This window comes from Bison bison, unplaced genomic scaffold (genome assembly GCF_000754665.1).
Source record: "Bison bison bison isolate TAMUID 2011002044 unplaced genomic scaffold, Bison_UMD1.0 scf7180017864295, whole genome shotgun sequence".
NCBI classification, from domain to species: Eukaryota; Metazoa; Chordata; class Mammalia; order Artiodactyla; family Bovidae; genus Bison; species Bison bison.
The window spans coordinates 10282262-10305438 of NW_011494867.1; the positions used below are offsets into that span (position 1 = coordinate 10282262).

Below are 23177 nucleotides of genomic sequence, written 5' to 3' on the forward strand. Positions count from 1 at the left end.
TATGCCAAAGCCTTTGACTGTGTGGATCACAACAAACTGTGGAAAATTCTTAAAGAGATGGGAATACCAGACCACCTTAACTGTCTCCTGAGAAATCTGTATGCAGGTCAGGAAGCAACAGTTAGAACTGGACATGGAACAACAGACTGGTTCCAAATAGGAAAAGGAGTACGTCAAGGTTGTATATTGTTACCCTGCTTATTTAACTGACATGTAGAGTACATCATGAAATGCCAGGCTGGATGAAGCACAAGCTGGAATCAAGATTGCCAGGAGAAATATCAGTAACCTCAGATATGCAGATAACACCACCCTTATGGCAGAAAGCGAAGAAAAACTAAAGAGCCTCTTGAGGGTGAAAAAGTTGGCTTAAAGCTCAACATTCAGAAAACTAAGATCATGGCATCTGGTCCCATCACTTCATGGCAAATAGATGGGAAAACAGTGGAAACAGAGAGACGTTATTTTCTTGGGCTCCAAAATCACTGCAGATGGTGATGGCAGCCGTGAAATTAAAAGACGCTTGCTCCTAGGAAGAAAAGTTATGATCAACCTAGATAGCATATTCGGAGAAGGCAATGGCAACCCACTCCAGGACTCTTGCCTGGAAAATCCCATGGACGGAGGAGCCTGGTAGGCTGCAGTCCATGGGGTCACTAAGAGTCAGACACGACTGAGCAACTGAACTGGAGCGTTCTCATAATTGACCATGAGGTTTGTTCCAGCAGACTGGTAGAAGGCTTGCTGGATCACGGTTCCTTCCCTTCCTCTTCACTGACAAGATTTTGTTGAATCATTTGAAATTTTAGTTCTCTTACTGGATTGACCAATTTCTGTTTTTTTTAAATACTTGTAGAAAGTGTACATAGAAGTGTGATTTCAAAGAGTATTTCATTTATTTTTATCTTTCCAAGAGAAATCCAGCCTGAAGAGAAAAACTTAGCAATCCTATAAGAACGTTCACTTCTTACCCTAATGTGTCTCCCCACACCGTGAATTAAAGGAGCCGCTTAGAAGGTAGAGTGGCTCTCTCCTATGTGGGCAGCACTCCTGTTGTTGGTATTAAATAAAGCAGCGTGAGTCTTCATGTGTGCGTTGGGCTTCACGTCTGCAGTATGGACCATCTTTTGGATCCTACTTGTTTGTTACTGCTGTTGTATCCCTTGAATGCATTTTCTGGAATTCTTAAGCAGCCCACCTCCACTCATCCCAAGTGTGTATGAGAGTCAAGAATTATTTTGCCTTTTGCACTTGAGTAGTAAACTATAGAATAGAATTCTATGAAAACGAAAAGAGACGCTTTTTTTCTTGGAACTTTCAAAGCATTGCTGTCTTGCTGTATTGATTTTGGTTCTTTAAGATCTTCTGTTGAGTTTGTAGATTTAGTAATTTAAATTTAATAATCCTTTGATTTCTTTGAATACTTCCTTGTTCTCTCCTTTTTTTTTCTTGACATTCTGCTTATTTTACCTGCTAGAATTTCAGGATACAGATTAGAATTTTAACTTCTTTTCTGTATCCTGTGTTTTGTTTACACAGATGCATTTTCCCCTGTTTTAATAGTAACCCTCTTTATTGCTGTTTATTTTTTGCCTCTCATGTCCTTTGATTTTTTTGTTGTCCATTCATATTCAAGAACTGAAATCATTAATATTTTGGTGGATGTCCTTATAGCTTGTGGCCTTGTAAGTCTGATGCTTCACTTAGGGTGATGCTTTAGAGAGTCATTGATTAGTAGATCATCATGTTCATGTATCATGTCCACCTGTTGATACACATTTGGATTCTTTTCAGTTTCTGGTGGTTATGAATGAGTACAGATGCTGTAAACTTCAGCATACAGGTTTTTTTTGTTGTTGTTTTTGTGGACATTGTTCTTCATTTCTCTTTGGTAAGTGCTTAGGAGTAGGCTTGCTGGGTTGTGTGGTAAGTAAACTTTATAAGGAACTGCCGAACTCTTTTTTTTTTTCTGAGTTGCTGTGCCTTTCTGCATCTCTAGTTGCTTCACATCCTTGCTGGCAGTTGGTATTGTCTGGAACGTTTTCTCCCATCATAAGGTCCATCATTTTGATTTTCTTCCGTAAAACCCTAAGGTTTTATCTAGACTTACAGACCTCTCTGCAGTGGGGCTGTGAAGGAGCTCCAGACAGCACTGTCTGTTTCCTGGAGAGGGTCTTGGGGGGTCCTGGCGGATTCTTTATAGGGTCCATGTAACACTGTTTTCTGAAACTGTGTGATTTGTGTATTTTATGTGATCTGTGATTCTTTTTTTTTTCCCAGTATATTTTTGGAGATTTTAGCCCTGATGAATTCAATCAGTTCTTTGTGACTCCTCGTGCTTCAGTTGAGGTAAGACAATTTTGTTTTATTGAGTGCATGCATAAATTTAATTGATGGTTATGTTTTAGATCGGGTTTTTTTTTATGCCTTTTAATTAGGAATTCCAATGTACAGAAAAGTGAGGAGCCTAACATGAAAAAATGACTGGACCCACCCATTGGATTTGATTACTGTTAACATTTTGCTATACTTGTAAATAGCAAAACGTTACAGAGACAGTTGAAGCTTCCGTTGTATCCTCGCATTCGCCCTATTCCCCAGAAATACTGAAACTCTGCCAAAAATGCACAGTACGTTTTGTTTCCTGGCTGTGATTTTCACCTCTTACTGTGCATGTATATATTGTTTGTTGTTTTGTGCGGTTAGAAATGTCTCATCAGGGGCTTCCCCAGGGGCTCAGTAGTAAAGAATCTACCTGCAATGCAGGAGATGTGGGTTTGATCCCTGGGTCAGGAAGATTCCCCTGGAGAAGGAAATGGCAACCCACTCTAGTATTCTTGCCTGAGAAATCCCATGGACAGAGGAGCCTGGTGGGCCATGGTTCATGGGGTCGCAGAAGAGACCTGCCTTGTGACTAAAGAACAAAAATAAAGTCGTTTCATGCTGTATTCATCATTTTGCAGTTTGTTTATTTTAAGCTAAATATTCTTTAGATTTATTTGGATATTTTGTTCTTCTTTGATTTTAATTGTTAAATCTTATTTTTTTGGCTGTGTCCTATGGATCTTAGTTCCCTGAGCAGGGAATTCCCTGCCAGGAAATTCCCCATTCATTGTGAAATATTGGACTTAGCTGTTTCCATGCTGAGGGGGCTGTCTAGGTCTTTAGCTTTTCCATTAGTACAGAAGTGTGGCAGTGATCATATTTTGTCATGTCTCCTCATGCTCCTCTGTGGATTTCTCCAAGAAGTATTCCTAGGAATGGAATTTTGGCGCCCTGCAAGGAATAAGCATCTTTAGTGCATCTGCTTTCTAAGTGGTTTTAACAGTCTGCATTCCTGTCACTAGTGCATGAGAGTTTTTGTTGTTGTTGTTCAGTCACGTCATACTGTTTGCGACCCCACGGACTGCAGCACACCAGGCTTCCCTGTCCCTTACCATCTCCTGAAGTTTGCCCAAGTTCATGTCCATTGCATTGGTGATGCCATCCAGCCACTCACCCTCTGATGCCCTCTTCTCCTTCTGCCCTTGATCTTTCCCAGCATCAGGGACTTTTCTACTTTTCTATTGAATCAGCTGTTTTCATCAGATGACCAAAATACTGGAGCTTCAACTTCAGCATCAGTCCTTCCAACCAGTATTCAGGGTTGATTTTCCTTAAGATTGAGCGGTTTGATCTCCTTGCTGTCCAAGGGACTTTTAGGATCTTCTCTTCTCCAGCACCACAGTTTGAAGGCATCAGTTCTTTGGTGTTCTGCCTGCTTTATGGTCCAGCTCTCACAACTCTACATGACCGCTGGGAAGACCATAACCATAACTATATGGATCTTTTAGATCCCATTAAAAAGAAAAATTTTTGATAATTCCCAGTATGCTGTGCTCAGATGTTCCAATTGTGTCCAGCTTTTTTTGACCCCAAGGACTGTAGCCTGCTAGGCTCCTCTGTCCATGAGATCTCCCAGGCAAGAATACTGGAGTGGGCTGCCATTTCCTTCTCCAGAGAATCTTCTCAACCCCGGGATCAAACCTGCGTCTCTTGTATTGACACTTGGATTCTTTACCACTAGTGTCTCCTGGAAAGCCCCATTCTCAGTATGCTGCTAAGTCGCTTCAGTCGTGTCTGACTCTGTGCGACCCCATAGAAGGCAGCCCACCAGGCTCCCCCGTCCCTGGGATTCTCCAGGCAAGAATACTGGAGTGGGTTGCCATTTCATTCTCCAATGCATGAAAGTAAAAAGTGTCCGACTCTTAGCGACCCCAGGACTGCAGCCTACTAGGCTCCTCCATCCATGGGATTTTCCAGGCAAGAGTACTGGAGTGGGGTGCCATTGCCTTCTCTGGTTCTTCTTCTTCTCAGTATAGACATACTTAAAATTTTTGCTAATCTAATGGAGTAAATGGATTTTTGTCGTTTTAATTTACGTCTCCCAGATTACAAACATTTGAGCACCATTACATTACTTTCATATGTCCATTGGCAGTGTAGATTTCTGTTTCTGTTAATTACCTGTTCTATATCTTTTGTCCATATTTTTACCAAATGGCTTGTCTTTTTCTTATTGATTTATAGGGTTAATAATCTTTTGGAGTACATTTTAAAGTTTTAGGGTCTTGTATTTTTTTTCCTCATAGTTTGTGGATTTTTTAAATATTTTTTAAGAAATTTTTTCCTTCCCTGAGGTCATAAAGACATTTAAAAAGTTTTTAAAGTTTTTGTTTTCACTTTGGTATGTAATAAAACTTGAGATTGTGGTGTTGAGTGTGTGTGTGTATGGGTGGGGATCTAACCCCTTACCCCATAGCAGTAGCAAAAAAGATTTAAAAATACTACCTTCTTATTATTGAAGGTCCTGAGTATTGACCTCACAATATGGTAGCACTGTTTCCAGAGTAAGTTGGTTTGATTTTGTATCTAATACAAGTAAATTTTAGCTTTTTCTGTTGCTCAGTTTCCTTTTGTGTGTGAGATTATATATTTTTGCTTAAAAAATTCTTTGTTCTTATAAGTAACTATATAGTTAAAGAGAGAACTTTGAACAATTCTTGCAGTTTTATTCTGCTGCATTTTTATTATACCCAGTTCCCACAAAGGGGTTTCTTAGAGGTGGTGGAGGTTTGTTGTGTAACAGGCACCATATGCAGTGTATAGAGTGAAAAAAAATACACACGTTTTCTGTGCCTGAACTCATTCTGGCATTCTAGTAATTCCCAGTTATGGTCTTACCAGGTTAGTAAACCAAAGTAAGTGTTTTAAACACACTTAACAGAAAACAGCAGTATTGCCCTGGGGCATGCCAGGGGCTCTGTTTTCAGATCCTGGCTCTCCTACTCCCTAGATTCTAAGTACAGTGTGATTTCAAAAAACAAGACTTTGAGTGCCTTACAAGTTAGATTTTATCACCAGGGGGCACCCGAGTGTCATCAGTGGAATAAAGGCTGTGTCAGGGAGTTTGCTGTCTTCTGTGACTGCAGAGGGATGTCATCCTGATTTGTGGCTTCCCCAGACACACTGTTTTGCTCCGTGTGTCCATGCCAGTGATAAAGGCTGGGGCACTGGATGGGAGCGTTGGAGTCGTGTGTGGAATGGTCTTGCACTTCAGGCTCAAGTGCAGCCCACCTGGGCACACAGTGCTCTGCCGTGATGAATGCTGGAGTGCCCCTGTCTGGTGTAAGTATGCACTGCTAAGTCCAGAAAGTGGTCAGTTCCTTTTGTTTTCTTGGGCTTCTCCGGTGGCTCAGACCGTGAAGAATCTGCTGGCAGTGCAGGAGACCCAGGTTCGATCCCTGGGTCGGGAAGATCCTCTGGAGAAGGAAATGGTTACCCACTCCAGTATTCTTGCCTGGAGAATCCCCATGGACAGAGGAGCCTAGCAGGCTACCGTCCATGGGGTCACTAAGAGTGAGACACGACTGAGCGACTAACAGTTTTGTTTTCTTAGCTTCTTATTTGTCATTAATTCTCTCAGGAGAGTACTTGGAGTGATAAGCTTTTATATCTGAGACTGTTGCATTGACTCACTAAGAGTTAATAGGAAATCAGCTGAAGTAGTAGTTCTGAGACAGTTGTGGGTGTGAGAGTCTCCTGGGTGCCTCTGAACATGCCAAGCCCGGGACCCCATCCAGGCACCCCAGGGTGTTGTACTGTTTCTGCTGTAGTGTGCAGGCTTTGAGAAGTGCTGTGGTAGAAGCCGTGTTAGGCTGGAATCCTTTTGTTCTTTGCTTCCTGCTTCAGATAGCAATTATCTGTCCACTTACCTTACCCCTTTCCATTCTAAACTTTCTCATTTCAAACACAGCCATTTGAAACATTCCAGCTCATAAGTATTATGGAATAGCTAGGAGGGAAAAAAATTGGCATATTCATGATACCTTCCTGCATTTTGCAGAGAGCCCAGGCACTGACCATTTTGCTGTCTCTCTTCCAAACAAGGAATGTGGTTGCCAGATGTTAATCCAGTTGTTTAAGGCACCCTGTTAAAAGAGAGCTGTGATTCTCAGGCTCTTCTTTCCCAGCTGCTTTGTTCACTGTCCCCAGGCTTGGTTCCTGCCTATGGCTGAGTGGACTTGTAGTGATGGTGAGCAACGTGTGCAGATGGTCACGAAGACTCTGTACTGGTCAATGGACAGAGACAAGCGTTTATAGTATTTGATGTGTACTCTGCAACTCCTGTGAAACAGAGGGTGTGTCGTGAGCCTTTTGTAGCTGATTGACATGTCCGTTGGAGCCCATTTTTTATTTTTTACCTCATTTTTGGATCTATTTAATAACAATCAGTGTTGGAAAGCTTTCTGATGGTGTTTTAATATGAAGATGTTTAATCTTACTCTTTCCCCATCTGTGTTATTTTGTTAAAAATAGTGTTATGAAAAGTTGCATGGATAAATAGCCTTTTAATGAGGGTTGCTTTAATGAAATAGCATGTGTTGAACTTTAACAGTTTGTTGAGTTAAACTCTGTTTTCCACTTCCCTGGGCAGCTTCCTCCATACGGCGGGACAGTTCTGTGTGGCGCACAGGCTGCTGATGACCTCCCCGATGGTAAGCACGCGCCGTGGGTGCAGTCTTCCTTCCTTTCCCTTTCAGCTTGATGTTTTTGCTGTAAACTCGAGTAGCTTTAATCACCAAACCACTTTGGCTAATGAATTAAAGTTTATTCTGTGCTTCAGAGTATCAGACCTGCAAGGTGAGTTTTGGAAATAATTGCTCATTTCTGTTTGTTTCGTAAGGATCCTCTGGCACAGGTGTACCCTTCACAGCCAAGGCTGTCTGTGCGGGTTCTGGAGTGGGCTGTCTGTTGAGTGCACCGGCTGTTGGGCCCAGAACTGGCACGTCTCTGAGTACGTGCTTTCCACCTGGCTCAGTGGCAGCTCGTTTCTCTTGTCCTGAGTTTGCGGTTATGTCCACGCCTGTTATCAGGGCTCTTGGGAATTCAGGTGATCTCTTCACCTCCTGTCCTGACTGAGTAGCTGGCTGTCTGTGTCCCAGACACTGAGCTGATCACTGGAGGTGATGCTTACTGAGTTGCAGCCCTCTCATATATGTTACAGTGTCACTAACAGTAGGGTCCTCTCATCTTGCTGGCTGCCATTGCACGTGTCAAACCTGTCTAGACTGCTTTTCAGTTTGCATCATGCTCAAGGTCCTCATTGGCCTTGGAGAAGCTGGAAGCTGAACCTTTTCTTTGAGAGCAGTGATCTGGTTCCCTGTTTCTATAGCATTGTCAGAAAGGGTTTTATTATAATTTAGATTTAAATATAAACCTTGCAGAGACCATGTAAACTTTTCATCTGCAGACAAATGAGAAAATGATTTTATCTAAAATTATTAGCAGCTTTATAAGAAACATAGGTAGAGAACTTATGATGACTTAGGATGAGGATAAAATAAGAGATGCCAGAGGGACCCAGACACCCTTGCCAGGCCTCCCAGCCTCTGGAGCCCCCTTGTCGTCTGTGGGTTGAGGTGCTCCCTGACTTCCAGTACTTGGCACATAGCCGCTGTGCCGCCGGTGTTTGCTCGGGCTCCAGATGTCTCGCTGTCTTACCTGTTGTCAGAGCCCTGGTCCAAGTCGTGCCTTACCATCCTTCCAGGGGCTTCGGCTGCAGATGAAGGCTCCGCCTCCCTCTCAGACCCCCAGTGTCGCAGCGCCTCTCCTCTCTGCTCCACTCCCTCCTCCTCACTCTCACCATGTCCCCCACCCCCTCCAGGCTGGCATCCCTGCTCAGTTACGCGTCTTGGCTCTTTTTCTCCGTTCTTCCCCCTCTCCTCTCAAGTCTATCTTTTAATCTGCCAAAAACACAGCTGCTCACACTGAGAGAGGCCAGCTCAAAGGCCCCTGTTCCCCAAGGCCTCTTCTGTCCTGTTCTGTTGTTTTTATTTCTCCTACAGTGCCAGCTCACTGTCCAGTAGTCAGTGAATCTGCCTCCCTGTTTAGGCTGAGTTCAGCTGTGGGCGCTCATCCGTTTCTGTGTGCAGCAGCTGCACAGTACAGTGTCTGCAGTGTTGTAAACCCTCAGGATGGTTTTGGATGAGCGCTTTAGAGTGATTTGTTCCGGCACTTCCCACCACAGCCGGCTCCTCACACTCTAGGTGGGGGCCCCTAATGTGGCCTTTTTAAGTTAGTCCCCAAAGCTGGAAGCAGCCTTGCCCCTCCTTCCCTCCCATCCCCTCCCCCATCCAGTTATCCTGCCAGCTCCTCTGACCTCTCTGTAGTTTCTGATCCAGATAGATCTCTTTGTGTGTGTGTTGAGGAGCATTCTATTTTTAAATTTTATTCATTTTTTTTAAAATTCATTCTTATTTGAAGGATAATTACAATATTGGGTTGGTTTCTGCCATATATCAACACGAACCTCCTTCACACCTCTCATCCCATCCCACCCCTCTAGGTTGTCACAGGGCCCCGGTTTGAGCTCCCTGAGTCATACAACAAATTCTTGGAAAGCTGTAGAGGCTTTATCTCACCCACCCTCTGCTTCCATCATTCCCGTCTTTGATGTCTGTCTTCCTATAGATGTAATCCCCTGAGGCAGGGACCTTGCCTTACTAATCTCTGTACCCCTCCCCCTTGATAATAAACACTTTGCACATGGCTGAGAGCTCCATGATTATTGACTTGACTCACTATGAACTGATTGGAGAAGTCAGCTGAGGAAGCCACTTAAGCAGTGGTTCTCAAATGGACGTGGCCATGAGCATCTCCTGGGTGCCTCTGAGCATCTCAGACTTCAGGACCCCATCCGGGCACCCCAGGCTACTGCACTGTGAGTGCTGCAGTGCACGGGCTTTGAGAGTGCTGTGTTAGGGTGTGATTGTTGGTTTGAGCTAATTTTCCTTCCCCTAACAAATCCCCTGCCTGACGATCCAAGTGCTCATGAGCTTGCAGGCCTTCCATCACTTTTCCAGCCCGACAGGTTGGGCCTTGTCCTGACTTCTCTGCCCTGGAGTGCAGTGCATGGTGTGTCCACAACCCGTGTTCCTGCATAAGAAAAGGAACCGAACTGTTCTGGGTAGGACTCAGCCTTCCAGGGATGTGGTCAGACTGTCCACAGTCTGGTAAATGTTTTGGTAACAACTGTAGCATATCAGAATGGTTCCATTAATGTCACATCACATTCTGGAGTGTTGTATGTTACGACAAGATTAATGATTAAGATGTGGAACGCACTGTGTTTGTTGGGAATAACCAAACTCTGCACAGGCTGCATGGTACAGCACATACTAACTTCAGTGTGACTCCCGATGCACATTCCAATCTCTGAACGGTGGCCTCCCTGCTTCAGCTACATCCGTCTTGGTCCACAGAGCAGCTCTGCATCCTTGCAGCCTCACTGGATGGAGCTCCCTGGAAGCAAACTGGACAGTTCACTTTTAGGGATAATGGAGAAATATATTTCCTTTGGTGATTGTTTTCAAAATAAGGAAACCACGAAGCAGTGCTCAGGGGCCAGAGAATTGAAATTGTTCTCTCGGTATCTCTGTAGATGGTTAGCTGTAACCATCATCATGTTCTCTTTTCAGGAATGTTTTGCTGTTGGGCTGGTGTATTCTCCCCACTCCCAGGGTGTGTGATATCAAACCAAATGGAGAATTAGAAAACTATTCAGGGCACTGGCCCCTCTGTGGGCTGTTTTTTTCTCCTCTAAAAATACTTCGAAAGTAAAATATATTCAGTTTTCTGAGTAGAATATGATTATTTTGGTACTGTGATTTTTTTTTTTTTAATAAACGCCTTGAGAAAAAGTGGGCCTCTTGTACTAGACTTGAGAAATCTTCAGTAATGCATGAAAAATAAATAAAAAAATACATATCCTTTCCTAACTTCAAAATGTGTAACTATTTCGTCACATATAAGATGACATTGGTGTTTAGTTTCTATTGAGAAACTCAGCTGATTCTGAAACTCAGCCTAATTTTTGAGATGTGATCTGTGAAAAAAATGTCCATCTTAAATGGATAGAATATGTGGATTGTTGTCAGTGGGGAAGTGGGGAAGAAGTATTAAAGGATTTCAAGGAGATTTTTAAAGGTTTGCAGTCCTAACTTTATCTTGGAAGCACCTTCCTTACCCATGGGGTTAATCCAATATGAATTAATGTAGGAGAAGTCACAGGCACTCATGCAAGGCCATTTTGGGGCTTCAGTTAAGGTTGTTAATAGAAGAGTCTGGGAAATGGATAATTTGAAAGAGTGCTTTTGTATAATTTATACTTTTTGAATTATTAAATTGGACAAATTAGAGAAACCATATATACATAATATATATAGAGAGAGAGAGCACAAGCAAGCAGTGGTTTTCAAGTCCCCAAGTTGGTCGTGTTGATTTTTAAAAATTAAGTTTTCCAAAACATATATACCCTAGTCTTAGGTATAAAATAAACTAATAAAATCAGATTGCATTGAGGGACATGTTCAGATAGGCAGAATAGCATTTGTTTCCTATTCAAAGTTTCATTTTAATTTCTACCTTAACTACAGTGAGTGGAAAATGGATACCAGCTTCTGTGTTTCATATCTCCAAATTAAATATAATTTTGTGGTTATTATTTATTTCAGCAAATTACTTACTTAACACAGAAATTAAATGTTTTAGCTTTGTTAATTACTGCAAGACTTTAAGGTTTTAGTTTCAAAAAGAAATAATTACTGAGACTTTTATAAGTTGTATAGCTGTGTTCTTAACTAGTGGCATATTTACTGATCATTTTCTTTCTAAACAGGACACGACTATCAGAGAATTGAATTTGGTGTTAATGAAGTAATTGAACCCAGTGACACTCTGCCGAGAACTCCCAACTACAGTATTTCAAGCACATTGAACCCTCAGGCCCCTGAATTTATCCTTAGCTGCACAACTTCCAAAAAGCTCCCCGATGACATTGATAAAGAAGTGAACTATAGCTCCGCCAATTGCCAGTACCCGGGCCCTGCCCTTGCCCTGGATGGCGGCTCTCCTGCCGAGGCGGAAGCTTTAGAGAATGATGGTGTTTCGGGTGGTCTTGGACAAAGGGAACGTAAAAAGAAGAAAAAACGTCCCCCTGGATATTACAGTTACTTGAAAGACGGTGGCGAGGGTGGACCTTCGGCGGAAGCCCTGGTCAATGGCCACGCCGGCCCAGCAGTCTCCAACAGCGTAGGCGCCGAGGACACGGACTTGATGGGGGATGCACCCACGGCAGGGACCCCCCGGACTTGGGGCAGCCCTCAGGACGCCACGGACTTTGTCAGCGACGCCGGGCCTGCTGGGGCTTTCCCTGGAGCCCTGGACGGCGGGGCCAGGACTGCAGGGCAGCTTGAGGGCTGCCCCGGGGCTGACTCGGAGGCCTCCTGCCTCCCTGCCGAGGCCGGCAGGGACACCTTGTTGAGGACAGCTGTGGCTCAGCCCTCCGTGGGGACTGATACTACTGAGAACCTTGGAGTCACTAACGGACAAATACTTGAATCCTTGGGTGAGGGCACAGCTGCCAACGGGGTGGAGTTGCACACCGTGGAGAGCTCGGACTCGGACCCCGCCAAGGCCGAGAGCGCCCCACCACCTGCGGATGCCCCGGCCTCCGCAGCGGGCACTGTGCCTGCCAGTCAGCCTGCCAAGTCGTGGGCTAGTCTTTTTCATGATTCTAAGCCTTCTTCCTCTTCCTTGCCTGTGGTTTCTGTGGAAACTAAGTATTCCCCTCCCGCCACGTCTCCCCTGGTCTCTGAAAAGCAGGCGGAAGTCAAGGAAGGGCTGGTTCCAGTTTCAGAGGATCCTGTAGCCATAAAGATTGCAGGTATAGTTCAAAAGATACAGGTCTGAGGCCAAGATGGGAGCAGACAGTCTGCACTGTTATCCAGAGCGATAGCGGATTACCTATGTGTTCAGATGAATTTCTGAACAATACCTGTGCCTTATGTGTCACTAAAAGTAAAATGACATATGAGCAGAGTCGGGTGGGGAGGGATATCTATCTTTTACGTTAAGTGGAAAACCCATGTCCGTTACCAGTCATTTGACAGATTACATTTCCACGTCTTGCCTTCTGACTAATTGTGCTCCCTTGTGTGACTAATGGGTAGTCCTGCCTGTGTTCCAGTTATTACGACCTCACGGTCGTAATCCCTGAGGATTCCACTCACTTAGGAGTTATTTCTTAGGATATAAGAAAGTACTTTTTTTTTTTTCTTTTTAATGCCTATTTTGGATTGAGTAAATGGATTTTATTCAGTTTTAGCACACCAAGGCCAATTCTTGACTGGAAAAGAAAAACTGCAACAGTTTGGCCTGAAGTTAATATTTCATTTGATATGCTAAGGCTCACAAAGTAGGGCCAGTTCACAATAAAACTGTAAAGCCTCATGGCTTATGTTTCTAAAGTTAAGGTGGGAAGTCAGAAGCAGGAACGTGTGTGTTTTTACACATGCCTAAGAAACTGGGGCTGTTCTTCAGGATTCATTATCCAAGGAGTTTACCAGTAGCCAGTACTTCAGGTTCTTGCCCCATTAGCCCAGTTAAAATGAACTGTCTTTTTTTTTTTAAGTTTATTGGTCGCATGGGTGTTAGTTGCTGCCTGAGACTTTTCTAGTTGCGGCGAGCAGGGGTTGCTCCCTAAATGTGGTGACTGTGCTGCTTATTTTGGTGGCTTCTCGTTGTGGAGCACAGGTTCTGTAGTGAGGGCCTGGTGGCTCAGACGGTGAAGCATGTGCCTGCAGTGAGGGAGAGCCAGGTTCGATCCCTGGTTTGCGGCGATCCCCTGGAGAAGGAAATGGCAACCTGCTCCAGTACTCTTGCCTGGAAAATTCCATGGATGAGGAGCCTGGTAGGCTACAGTCCCTGGGCTCACACAGTTGGACACGACTGAGCGACTTCACTTCCTTCCTTCCTTTCTTTCTTTTAGTAGTTGTGATGTATGAACTTAGCTGCCTCGAGGCTTGTGGAACCTTCCTGGATCGGGTATCAAACCCGTGTCCCCTGCGTTGGCAGGCAGATTCTTAACCACTAGATCACCAGGGAAGTTCTGAATTGTCTTTGTTTAGGCTTTAATGTTTGCGGGTTTAACATTTTGGCATACCTGACAGCATTGGCACCAAACGATGAGGGTGAAAGCAGTAACGAGATGCAAAGTGTGTGCTCTCTTACGAATGGCCAGGATTGCAGCAAAGACAAAGCGCATCCTTCTGCTGAGAGTAAGATGACACCAAGCAATACTAGAACAAGTTTTTAAATAAGCATTTTATTACTTATACAAAATACAATATTTTGAGTAATCTAGGTGTTGGATTTCTCTTTAAATGAGAAGTTAATTGATAGATGTACCAGCATTTTGGACTTTTAAAACGAATAACTTTTAGGTTATTTGGGTGAATTTTTTACTGTAACTTTTTAAAACGTGTTCATTGCAAGGGAAAGCTGTAAGAGTCAGGGGAGAATAGTAACAGCCTTTGTGTAGATCATTAAACGTCATTCTTAACTTGTAGTGGGAGATGCATGGTCTGGTGCTGTTAAAAGCGGACATGCTGTTTAAACTCAGAGTGAAAGTGAAAGTCGCTCAGTCGTGTCCGACTCTTTGTGACCCCATGGACTATATATATAGTCCATGGAATTCTCCAGGCCAGAATACTGGAGTGGGTAGTCGTTCCCTTCTCCAGGGGATCTTCCCAACCCCTGGATTGAACCCAGGTCTCCCACACTGCAGGCGGATTCTTTACCAGCTAAGCCACAAGGGAAGCCCTTAAAGTGAGAAGGCATTGTCATGTTTGTATTCCTAAAATTGCTTCACAAAGGGTGGTGGTGGTTTAGTTACTAAGTTGTGTCTGACTCTTTTGTGACCCCATGGACCGTAGCCCGCTAGGCTCTTCTGTCTATGGGATTTCCCAGACAAGAATACTGAAGTTGATTGCTATTTCCTTCTCCAGCGGACCTTCCCAACCCAGGGATCGAATGAGGGAGTCCTGCATTGTAGGTGGTCTCCTGCATTGCAGGCAGATGCTTTATTTTTCAGCCACCGGGAAGCCCACTTCACAAGGAAAACCTCCATTCCTGGGAAATTCCCTCAATCTATTTAAAAGAAGAAAGAAAATATTCATTTTAAATGTTTTAAAGCGTTGTAGTCAAATAACTTTATTTTTTTTTTATTTTTTATTTTTTTTTTTGTCAAATAACTTTAAATGTGGTTTGATACATAGTTTGCTGTGTATGTTAAAATCTAGTTGACTTGCTAAAATCTGACGGTAAACTGCTCTCTAGAACACTGTGAGGAAATTCCCTGGCGGTCTGGTGGCTAGCACTTTCACTGGGCCAGGGCCTAGTTTCAAGTCCTGGTTGGAAAACTTAAGATCCTGCAAGTGATGCGGCTCCTCCAAAAGAGAAATGGAACAGAGCGACACTGGGGGCTCTAAGTTATTTGTATTGGTGCAGAGCATTGCTACAGTCTAATCACTTTTGAATCGATGGTCCCCCATTACCTCCCCCCAAGATTTATGTTTTTAACCGTTTTTGATTAAGTCAGTTATAAAAATGTTTTCATTATCTGAGCAAAAGTGTGGTTCCTTTCAAAACGTTTCATTCTTTTGAGCCTGATTATTGAACCTTAGAGGGCTTCCCTGGTGGCTCAGATGGTAAAGCGACTGCCTGCGATGCAGGAGACCCGGGTTCAATCCCTGGGTCGGGAAGATCCTCTGGAGAAGGAAATGGCAATCCACTCCAGTATTCTTGCCTGGAAAATCCCATGGGTGGAGCCTGGTAGGCTACAGTCCATGGGGTTGCAAAGAGTCGAATACGACCGAGGGACTTCACTTCTTCATTGAACCTTAGAAATACAGAATGTAGTTGCTGAAAGTTTTCAGTATTTCTTGAAAAATAATGCAGTGATAGTCACACTGAGTAACTGTTGGAATCACACTGAGCTTAGGTAAAGTATAGATTGTTTAGAATTTTTTTCCCCCTTTGTCATATTCCCCTCCTGAGAGGTTTACCTTGTAAAAATGAAAAGGTATATTGAAGTGGTTGTAGGTCAGATCACTGCCACAGACGTAGCTTTAATGGTAGGCCCGCTTATTTTATTTTATTTTTTTTTTCCTTTAAGCAGCATTTAACTGTGTGAAATTCTAGCTCCATTAAAAGATCTGTTGATGTTGGCTGTCATAGAATTTGACTTGCATTAACGTCTCAGTGGTTCTGCTGAGAGAGTAATTTTTATGTGTATCATTTTATTTATTAAATTTGGGAAAGAAACAGGAGGGAACGGCAGTTTGAATAAGTTTATTCTCTTTTGAGTTCTTAGAAGGATATCAGTATCCACAGGCCAATTTTTGACCCCAGGGTCATTTATTTTGGGTGTCCGCATTTCTGGATCATCTGTCTGCCCTGTCATTATGTCTGTGCTTAATGAGTGCCAGGTAGTTTTGTATAACCACAAATGAAATGGAACTCAGATCAACTGTAAACAGAAAATTATAGTCATACACAGCATTTTGGAGTGAAATATAGCCAGATTTCAGTTACTCACAGTCTGTTTATCCATTACTGCATTGCATTCTGCTTTTACGTTCTTTGGTGGCAAGGCCATCTTCATGGTGTCATTTGTCAACATTTTGTTCCTTTTGCCGTTTTAAGTGTAAACTCTGATTTAAGCAGGAAACGGAAGGGAAAAGCACTTCCCCAACCTGGTGGGAAGCATGGACCTGCACAGGAGGCCTGTAGAGGCTTGGGGAGGCTTCCGTGTTTCAGGAAGTGGTTTATGTCAGTCTGATAGGGAGTATATGCCATTTTTCAGTAGGAATAACTGAGTCAGGAGATGAGCAAAAGGAACCTGAAAATCTTAATTCTTATAGCTTGTATTGAAACTAAGTGCAAAACCTGAGGCACACACCCATGTTGAGAGTAAGTGTGACAGAAAAAAGCAGAGGGGACAGCCTCAGCTGGTGCTCCCTCCAGAGCCTGGAATGGAGCATACCCTGCTGAGTGATGAACGTTAAAATCTTCCTGGGCTTTTACTGGGGGTCACTTGTACTCTCCCAAACCTGAATTATATCAAATGCTTTCAGGTCACACACAGAGTTATTTTGTTCTTTATGTTTTGCTTTCAAAACTATGCACCAGTGTATTCTGTTTTAAAGGTGTGTAAATAATGGTGGCAAGGAGCGAGACCAGGCCAAATGCCCAAATAGGAGCAAGAATTCTAGTCTCAGAGAACTATGTAAAGTGAGGTCTTAGACCGCTGAAAAACATTCTGTTCTGCGGGGTATTGAGGCTCTAGTCATGCCATTTATTATGAATTTTGGTAAAACACACTTAATAGATGATTTTACACTGTTTTGGACCTAAAAAACTGTCGCTGGAGAGAGCAATAAAATCACTACAAATTGGATCTTCTCAGAAAAATGAATTCCTGGATCTGTATTTATTTTAAGCAATATACCCCAATTGAGCTTTGCTTTGGTGGTTTATAAATCATATCTATATTTCTCCCATGTTTTTCATTCTCTTCACATTCTCCCAAGTAGTCCAGGCAGTGACCATGCAGCAGGCCCTGAGTGGAGGAGGTCCACCACCTGTGTGCAGACTCACGTGGGCTGAGAGTTCAGTTCACGTCTGACTTGACAGGTGTATGTCCTTGCAGGTATTTCTGTTCTGTATCCTTTATAGACCTCCCTAAATGGGATTCCCTTTCCCACCATGAGAAAATGTAAGTTGATTTGTCGCCAGTGGGTAGTGGCACATTCTGATCACTTCACTGTCCTCCACCTAATTAGATAACCAGGATAGTGTGTGTTCTTCCACAGTGATGTAATGAGGAAGAAAACACTTGGAGAATGTTTTAAACAGTTAGGAAGATGACAGAAAGGCAGGTCAACAGCAGCAGAATGTCAACGACAAGCCAACTGTTGAGCCTTCAGAATCAGTGAAAGTTCTGTGCCTTGCATTTTCATGGATTTTAAATGGTAATATGACCTTTAGGTGCTGACTTTAGGAAAACAAAATTTGATGCATAAAATATGTAAGAATACTCATGGCTTGTGAACTTATACATTTGACAGTGTTAGTATTACCATTTGAGTTTATAAATCATTTCACTTGAGTGATTTGTGGTAAGGTATGTGGTTTACTATATATGTCTTGAATTGTAAGAAAGGCTCTTAACCATTCAGTGTTTTTGCCTGTCAGCAGATTTCATAAAGTTGAACTTTAATTCAGGCATTTAATGTTTGAGCTATTACAGAGGTGGAAATAACGGTTTCAGTTTTGTATCTTCTGTGTGGTATGGAGTCAGTGCTGGCATTTTATGCCATTCCTGTAACACCATTCCTCTGCAGACCTGCCAACTCCTGTGGAAAAGATGGCTTGAAGAGAGCACCCTCCTAAAGTTACTGTCTAAACAGATCCAAGTAGTAAATTATACCAACAACAATGGATTGAAGAGAAGGCTTTTCAGGGGGAAACTTGTTACTATAGTCAACTTCTGATAATTTGCCCTGAAAGAAGGTAAAATAGATCACCAACGGTGATGACTTGGGACCATAAGTCAGATTTAAAGTTTCAACCCCAGGAAATACCCTGCTCTCTCTCTCTGGCTGCCCTTCCTTGTTTTGATTTTTTTGACCTCCATAATTACAGTGCTTATTGGACTTTAGCAAAATAGTAAACGGAAACAGTGATGTTCTTATAAAAGGAACTTAATTAAATAGTGGTTATACCAAAAAATTGAAAGTGATATTCATACTGGCTTGTCTGTAAATCGTGAATATTGACTTCTGGATTAGAGCAGTAACGTTCATTCATTTTAGGAGGATTCACTAAACAGGACTGGGACTGTTAGGATTAGCCTTGTCTTTGCGCCTGTGCTGTTTGGGCCGAGGAGAGGAGCAGCACGCGGCGGGCTCTGTCGGGTGTTAGCCTCTGGATCAGTGTGTGGCCATTGAAGTTGTTCCGGGGGAGAAACGCTCAATGCACAGTGTGTTATAAAACTGAACATTAAGAGGAAAATCTTAGACAGTAAGATATTTAATCTTAATTTTTTCTACAACCTTTCTTTCCTTTCAAAATGTGACTTTGTTAATGCACACACTCACAAAATAGTCAAAGCTTAACTTTAAGGAATCGAAGTAAACATTTCCATTTGAAGAACTGAAAAGTGTTGGTCCTCCCAGACTTCATCCTTTAGTCCCCTTCCTTCTCTCTCACTTGTTTGAGCTCTTTATTTTCTGAGCAGGATTAGGACCCTCTATGAGGAGCTGACCGAGTGAGACATCATCCAGACCCTCCCCATTTCCCTGCAGGGGCCGTGCTGTCTGCCCCAGGTTACAGGGTAAATGAAGTGGTGGAATCGGGGGGCAGACCCTTGTTTCTGCTTGTCTTCCTGGATTCTTGCCCTTAGTCCACTTCTCTGTTGGAATTCCCACTCCTGCAGAGTTTCAAGGCTTCCCAGGTAGCTCAATGGTAAAGAATCTACCTGCAGTTGCAGGAGCCACAGGAGACATGGGTTTGATCCCTGGATTGGGAAGATTCCCTGGAGGAGGAAACGGCAACCCACTCCACCATTTTTACCTGGAAAACGGTCAGAAGAGTCTGGTGGGCTACAGTCCAGGGGGTCACAAAGAGTCAGGCGTGACTGAGTGACTAACACTTTTCACTTCAACTCCACAGGTCGTTCCACACAAACTTGTGTGGAGTCATTTGCCATAATCCATAGCTATTAGTCTCCAGCTTACTTCATCCCATGTGGCTGGTGAACACTGTGTGCTATCCATGGTCTAGGTCAGCGAGTCACGATCGGCCTTGCCTTGAGGACTCGCCAAGGAACAGGATAGGAGAGGAACAGCTGGAGGCTCTTAGCAGAGAGAGCAGCAGGGGGAAGGAGGCGAGGAGACCTGATGGAGCCAATATGTGTCTGCTTGGAAGTTCTGTTAGTCAAGTAGTTGCGTCTGCCTGCGACCCCTTAGTTCTATTAACCTGCAGTTACTGAACAAACCACTAGGTGGTGCTAAGAGACTTAGCATTGGGGAAGAAAGTGAACCTTTTTTTTTTCTTTTCTTTTTTTTAACCTGCCTGCTCCTTAAAGTAAGCAACCCTGGGATTGGTTCAGGGGAAGGGTTGATGTAGAACTAAAGGTTCTGTCCAATCAGCACATGCCATTGTCCAGACAAATGTTGGAAAGGAATCAGCTAGTAGTCAATTTTAAATTGGCTGTGTTCACAGATTCCATAGGGCTGGGATGTTTCCACCTGCAGGTGTTCAGATTATTCTGGGCATGTAGCTCAGTGAGAAACATGAGAGGAGAGGCGTTTTCCAGCCTAGAGCAGTTAGTTCCTGACACTTTTGCACCTGCTTCCCCTTTGAGAGTGGACTTGGCCTTGTCATAAATGATTATTTTTTAACCTGACAAAATACACATCCAAAGCACTTTTGACCATCTGTAAATGTATTTTTGAGGCCTGTAAAACAGTTGTGTGGAAGAGAAGTTTCAGATAAGGTCTTGCATTTATGTCCCCAGTCATTTGCTTTCTGTTTCCTTCAGTGTCTGTATGGAATGGGAATTGATGCTGTCAGGCCTGTCCCCCTCATAGCCCACCCCCACCTTGGGACACTTTGCTTCCAGCATCATCAGGGAAGTTGATACTGCTCTTTCATGTCCCCTCCCCACCGCTCCCGTAAAAGTCTGCCCTTCCCCTCCCTCCTGCCATCCCGGGATCTCCTGAGCCCCTGCTGTCCCTGTGTGTGTTTCCTCTTGGTGGAGGGCACCACACTCCGCTGGAGGGATTTCTTCTGGTGCCATTTGCTGTCACACGCCTCTTGTCTCCCTCCTCAGCCAGGCTTCCTGCCCCCAGTGCCCTCCACTCTCGCTTTCCCCTCCTGAGGCCCTCCAACTTCCGTCTGCCTCCACTGCTGAGTCCAGCTGCCCTGTCTTCCTCGATCACCGTGACGGTTTCTCCTCAGCCTGTCACTTGGCACGGGGGTGGTCCAGGGGCTCCATTCCCCACCCATTGCTCTCAGGATGTACAGCCCTGAGCTGCAGGGTCCCGTGTGTGAGTGAGTGGAGATGTGTCACTGGCTGGTCTGTGAGGGTCAGTGTACTGTTCAGTGGTGTCGTCCGGGCACCCTTATTCGAGCCTCTGAAACTCTCAAACTGAGCCCCTCATCTCGTCATGGTCCCCCAGAGCCAGCAAAGAACCTGCTTGTCTCCGCGCACATCTCTGGGTGCAAGGCAGCCCGCTTAACTAGAGACATTTTCAAATTTCTGGTGCTGTTTGCTGTCGCACGCCCCGGCCACCCCTGGTTTCTCCAGTCCGTGGATCGGGTGGCACGTCCCCTCCCCTGCCCACCCTCACCCCCCCGCAGAGCCCGTACTGTGTCGTCCCTCCCCGCCTGGTCTGCAGGCTCTGACATGGCAGGGCCACCCCTCGGTTGTCTCTGGGCCTGCAGGTCCTGGTGCCCAGGCAAGGCTTAACCAGCAGCAGCATGGCATTTATCAGAGGTCCTTGTGTTCAGAAGTTGGTTTTGAGTTTTATGACTGTGCCCCATATGGAGAGCAGGGGTGAGGGGAGAGGACCTTGGCAAACTTAGTCTTAACAGATTCCATGGCCTCTCTTCTGAGTTGGTCATGTTTCACTTTTTAATAAATGGGAAAATTATTCTCTATGCTTCCTCAATTAGAGGACAGAGGGCATTTTATTCTCACAGGAGAGAGGGAGGAAGTGGGTGTGTTTGACATTAGAACCTTGCGAATTAATTTCTTCTTTTAATGCTTAAGTCTGGGACCTGCCAGTACAGCTGTGTGTTTAGAAAAGAAAGGCTTCTTTTGTTTTGAGTGTTGCCTTGGGGTGGGTGCCGATATCAAATTCGTGCTCCCTTGTTACTGTTACAAGTCACTGGAGGCAGTGTGGCTGCAGGTGATGAATTTTGGGTACTGACTGCACCTCCTGGCTCCTGTGAGGTCACAGCCAGGCGGGTTAATCTGGAGCCTTGGTTTCCTTTTGTTGAAAGGGGATGGTAGTGCTACCCTGGGATCTCTGAGGATTAAGCACAGTGAGTTAACACTGTGAGCTGGAACACACTTCCCGAGAATAATTGTGGCTGTCACTGTTAAAGGATTTGTAATGGGACATGGGGGACCTTGTTATAAAGCATCTCTATTAAAAGCATAAAACATTCTTTTATTGCTATTTTAAGACTGGGGAAAAGTGATGTCAAAGATGAGTCTGAGGATAACAAAGCTTGCTCCAAGTCTCTTCCCTAATACTGTTAATACTGTTTTTTAAGCCTTTTCTGTTTCTCATTAAAACAGTTCTTGTGCTTCCTAGTTGATAAATGTCAGTGTTCAGGGAGGGGGGGCCAAATACCTTTGAAAATTCTAATCATTCAATAATTACATGATGAAGAGCTGAACCAAGCTTTGATGGAGCCTGCCTTCCCTGTGGGTGTGACTGTGCTCTGGAGTAGGCAGTCAGCTCCCAGAGCAGAGCAGGTGAATTGCTCCTGAGACGCTGTTAACACTTTGACTGTGCTCCCATCTTTCAGAGTTACTGGAGAATGTCACCCTGATTCACAAACCGGTGTCATTGCAACCCCGCGGGCTGATCAACAAAGGAAACTGGTGCTACATCAACGCTGTATCCTCCTCAGATGCTGTCCCCAAGGCTGGTTTCTGCAGCATCCTCTTCCCAGGGCACGTTTGACTTAGTTCAGCTTCTGTGGGGCGTCCACCCCATGTTTTGAATCCAAAACTTTGGTTCCTTATTGCTTATTAACTGGGTTATTTCTGACCACCCCCACCCCCCCCCAAAAAAAAAGATGATGACTGTCAAAATCAAGCAAGTTTAGTTCTCTAAAATGGTCCTGAAAAAAAAAAGGGGGGGGGTGTTCCTGAATAGTAGGGTAGAGTGACCACTTAAACTGGAAATGTGCTAATTGACTTAATCTAGGTTAAGTCAAGATCTTGTTTATAAATTCCTTGGATATCACAAGGCAGTTATCTTGGGGATTATTTGGTTTGGTTCCTTTTGTGTTTACATATTTCAGTTGTTCAGTGTTCTTGGCTTATTTAGTTTTATATGTTCTTTCCACACTCTGGAGCATCAGTTTAGTTTCCTTTACGCTTCCTCACTGCTGTTGTGTAGACACTGCAAGCCTTGGTGGCTTGCCCGCCGATGTATCACCTGATGAAGCTCATTCCTCTGTATTCGAAAGTGCAAAGGCCTTGTACGTCCACACCCATGATAGACAGCTTGTAAGTAAGCCGCTGAGAGCGGGTCAAGGAGTGGGCTCCCCACTCTGAGAATTAGATTCAGATAGCAAAGTTTTGGATTTCCTATAAACCAATCCTGTTCTTTTTTTTTTTTTTTCTTAATTTACTGTTCATGATTTTGTATGGAAGTTAACCAGAAATGCAATTGTAGCATTGTTTTATCTGTGTTCTTTAGTGTCAGTTGAATAAATTTTAATGTTTAGTAATTTGTATCACTTAAAAAAGATTTAAGAACTCACTAGCCTTTGTAGCATTGGTTAACTAAAGTTTGCTATCTTCATACAAGCTAATACTCTACTTAGCCATCAGGTCTCTTTAGTGATAGTATGTCTTTTTTGAAAAATGTGCTGACTAAATTCATTCATATCTTCTATTTTTGCTTTATATATCTAAACTGTCGTTATTTACACAATATAAATTATGACATTGATGTTGACGTTGAAAAAAAGTATACTAAAGATTT

At 43.8% G+C, this 23177-nt stretch overlaps 1 protein-coding gene across 1 annotated transcript in view; it reads left to right on the plus strand.

The window, feature by feature from the left end:
* Positions 1–23177, plus strand: part of USP10 (ubiquitin specific peptidase 10) — a 66965-nt gene that overhangs the window by 27786 nt on the left and 16002 nt on the right. The window contains exons 4-8 of the mRNA XM_010850867.1: positions 2281–2349; positions 6977–7037; positions 11219–12265; positions 21988–22079; positions 22587–22696. Of these exons, the coding sequence (XP_010849169.1) occupies positions 2281–2349; positions 6977–7037; positions 11219–12265; positions 21988–22079; positions 22587–22696 (1379 nt within the window). The remainder of the gene's footprint in view (positions 1–2280; positions 2350–6976; positions 7038–11218; positions 12266–21987; positions 22080–22586; positions 22697–23177) is intronic.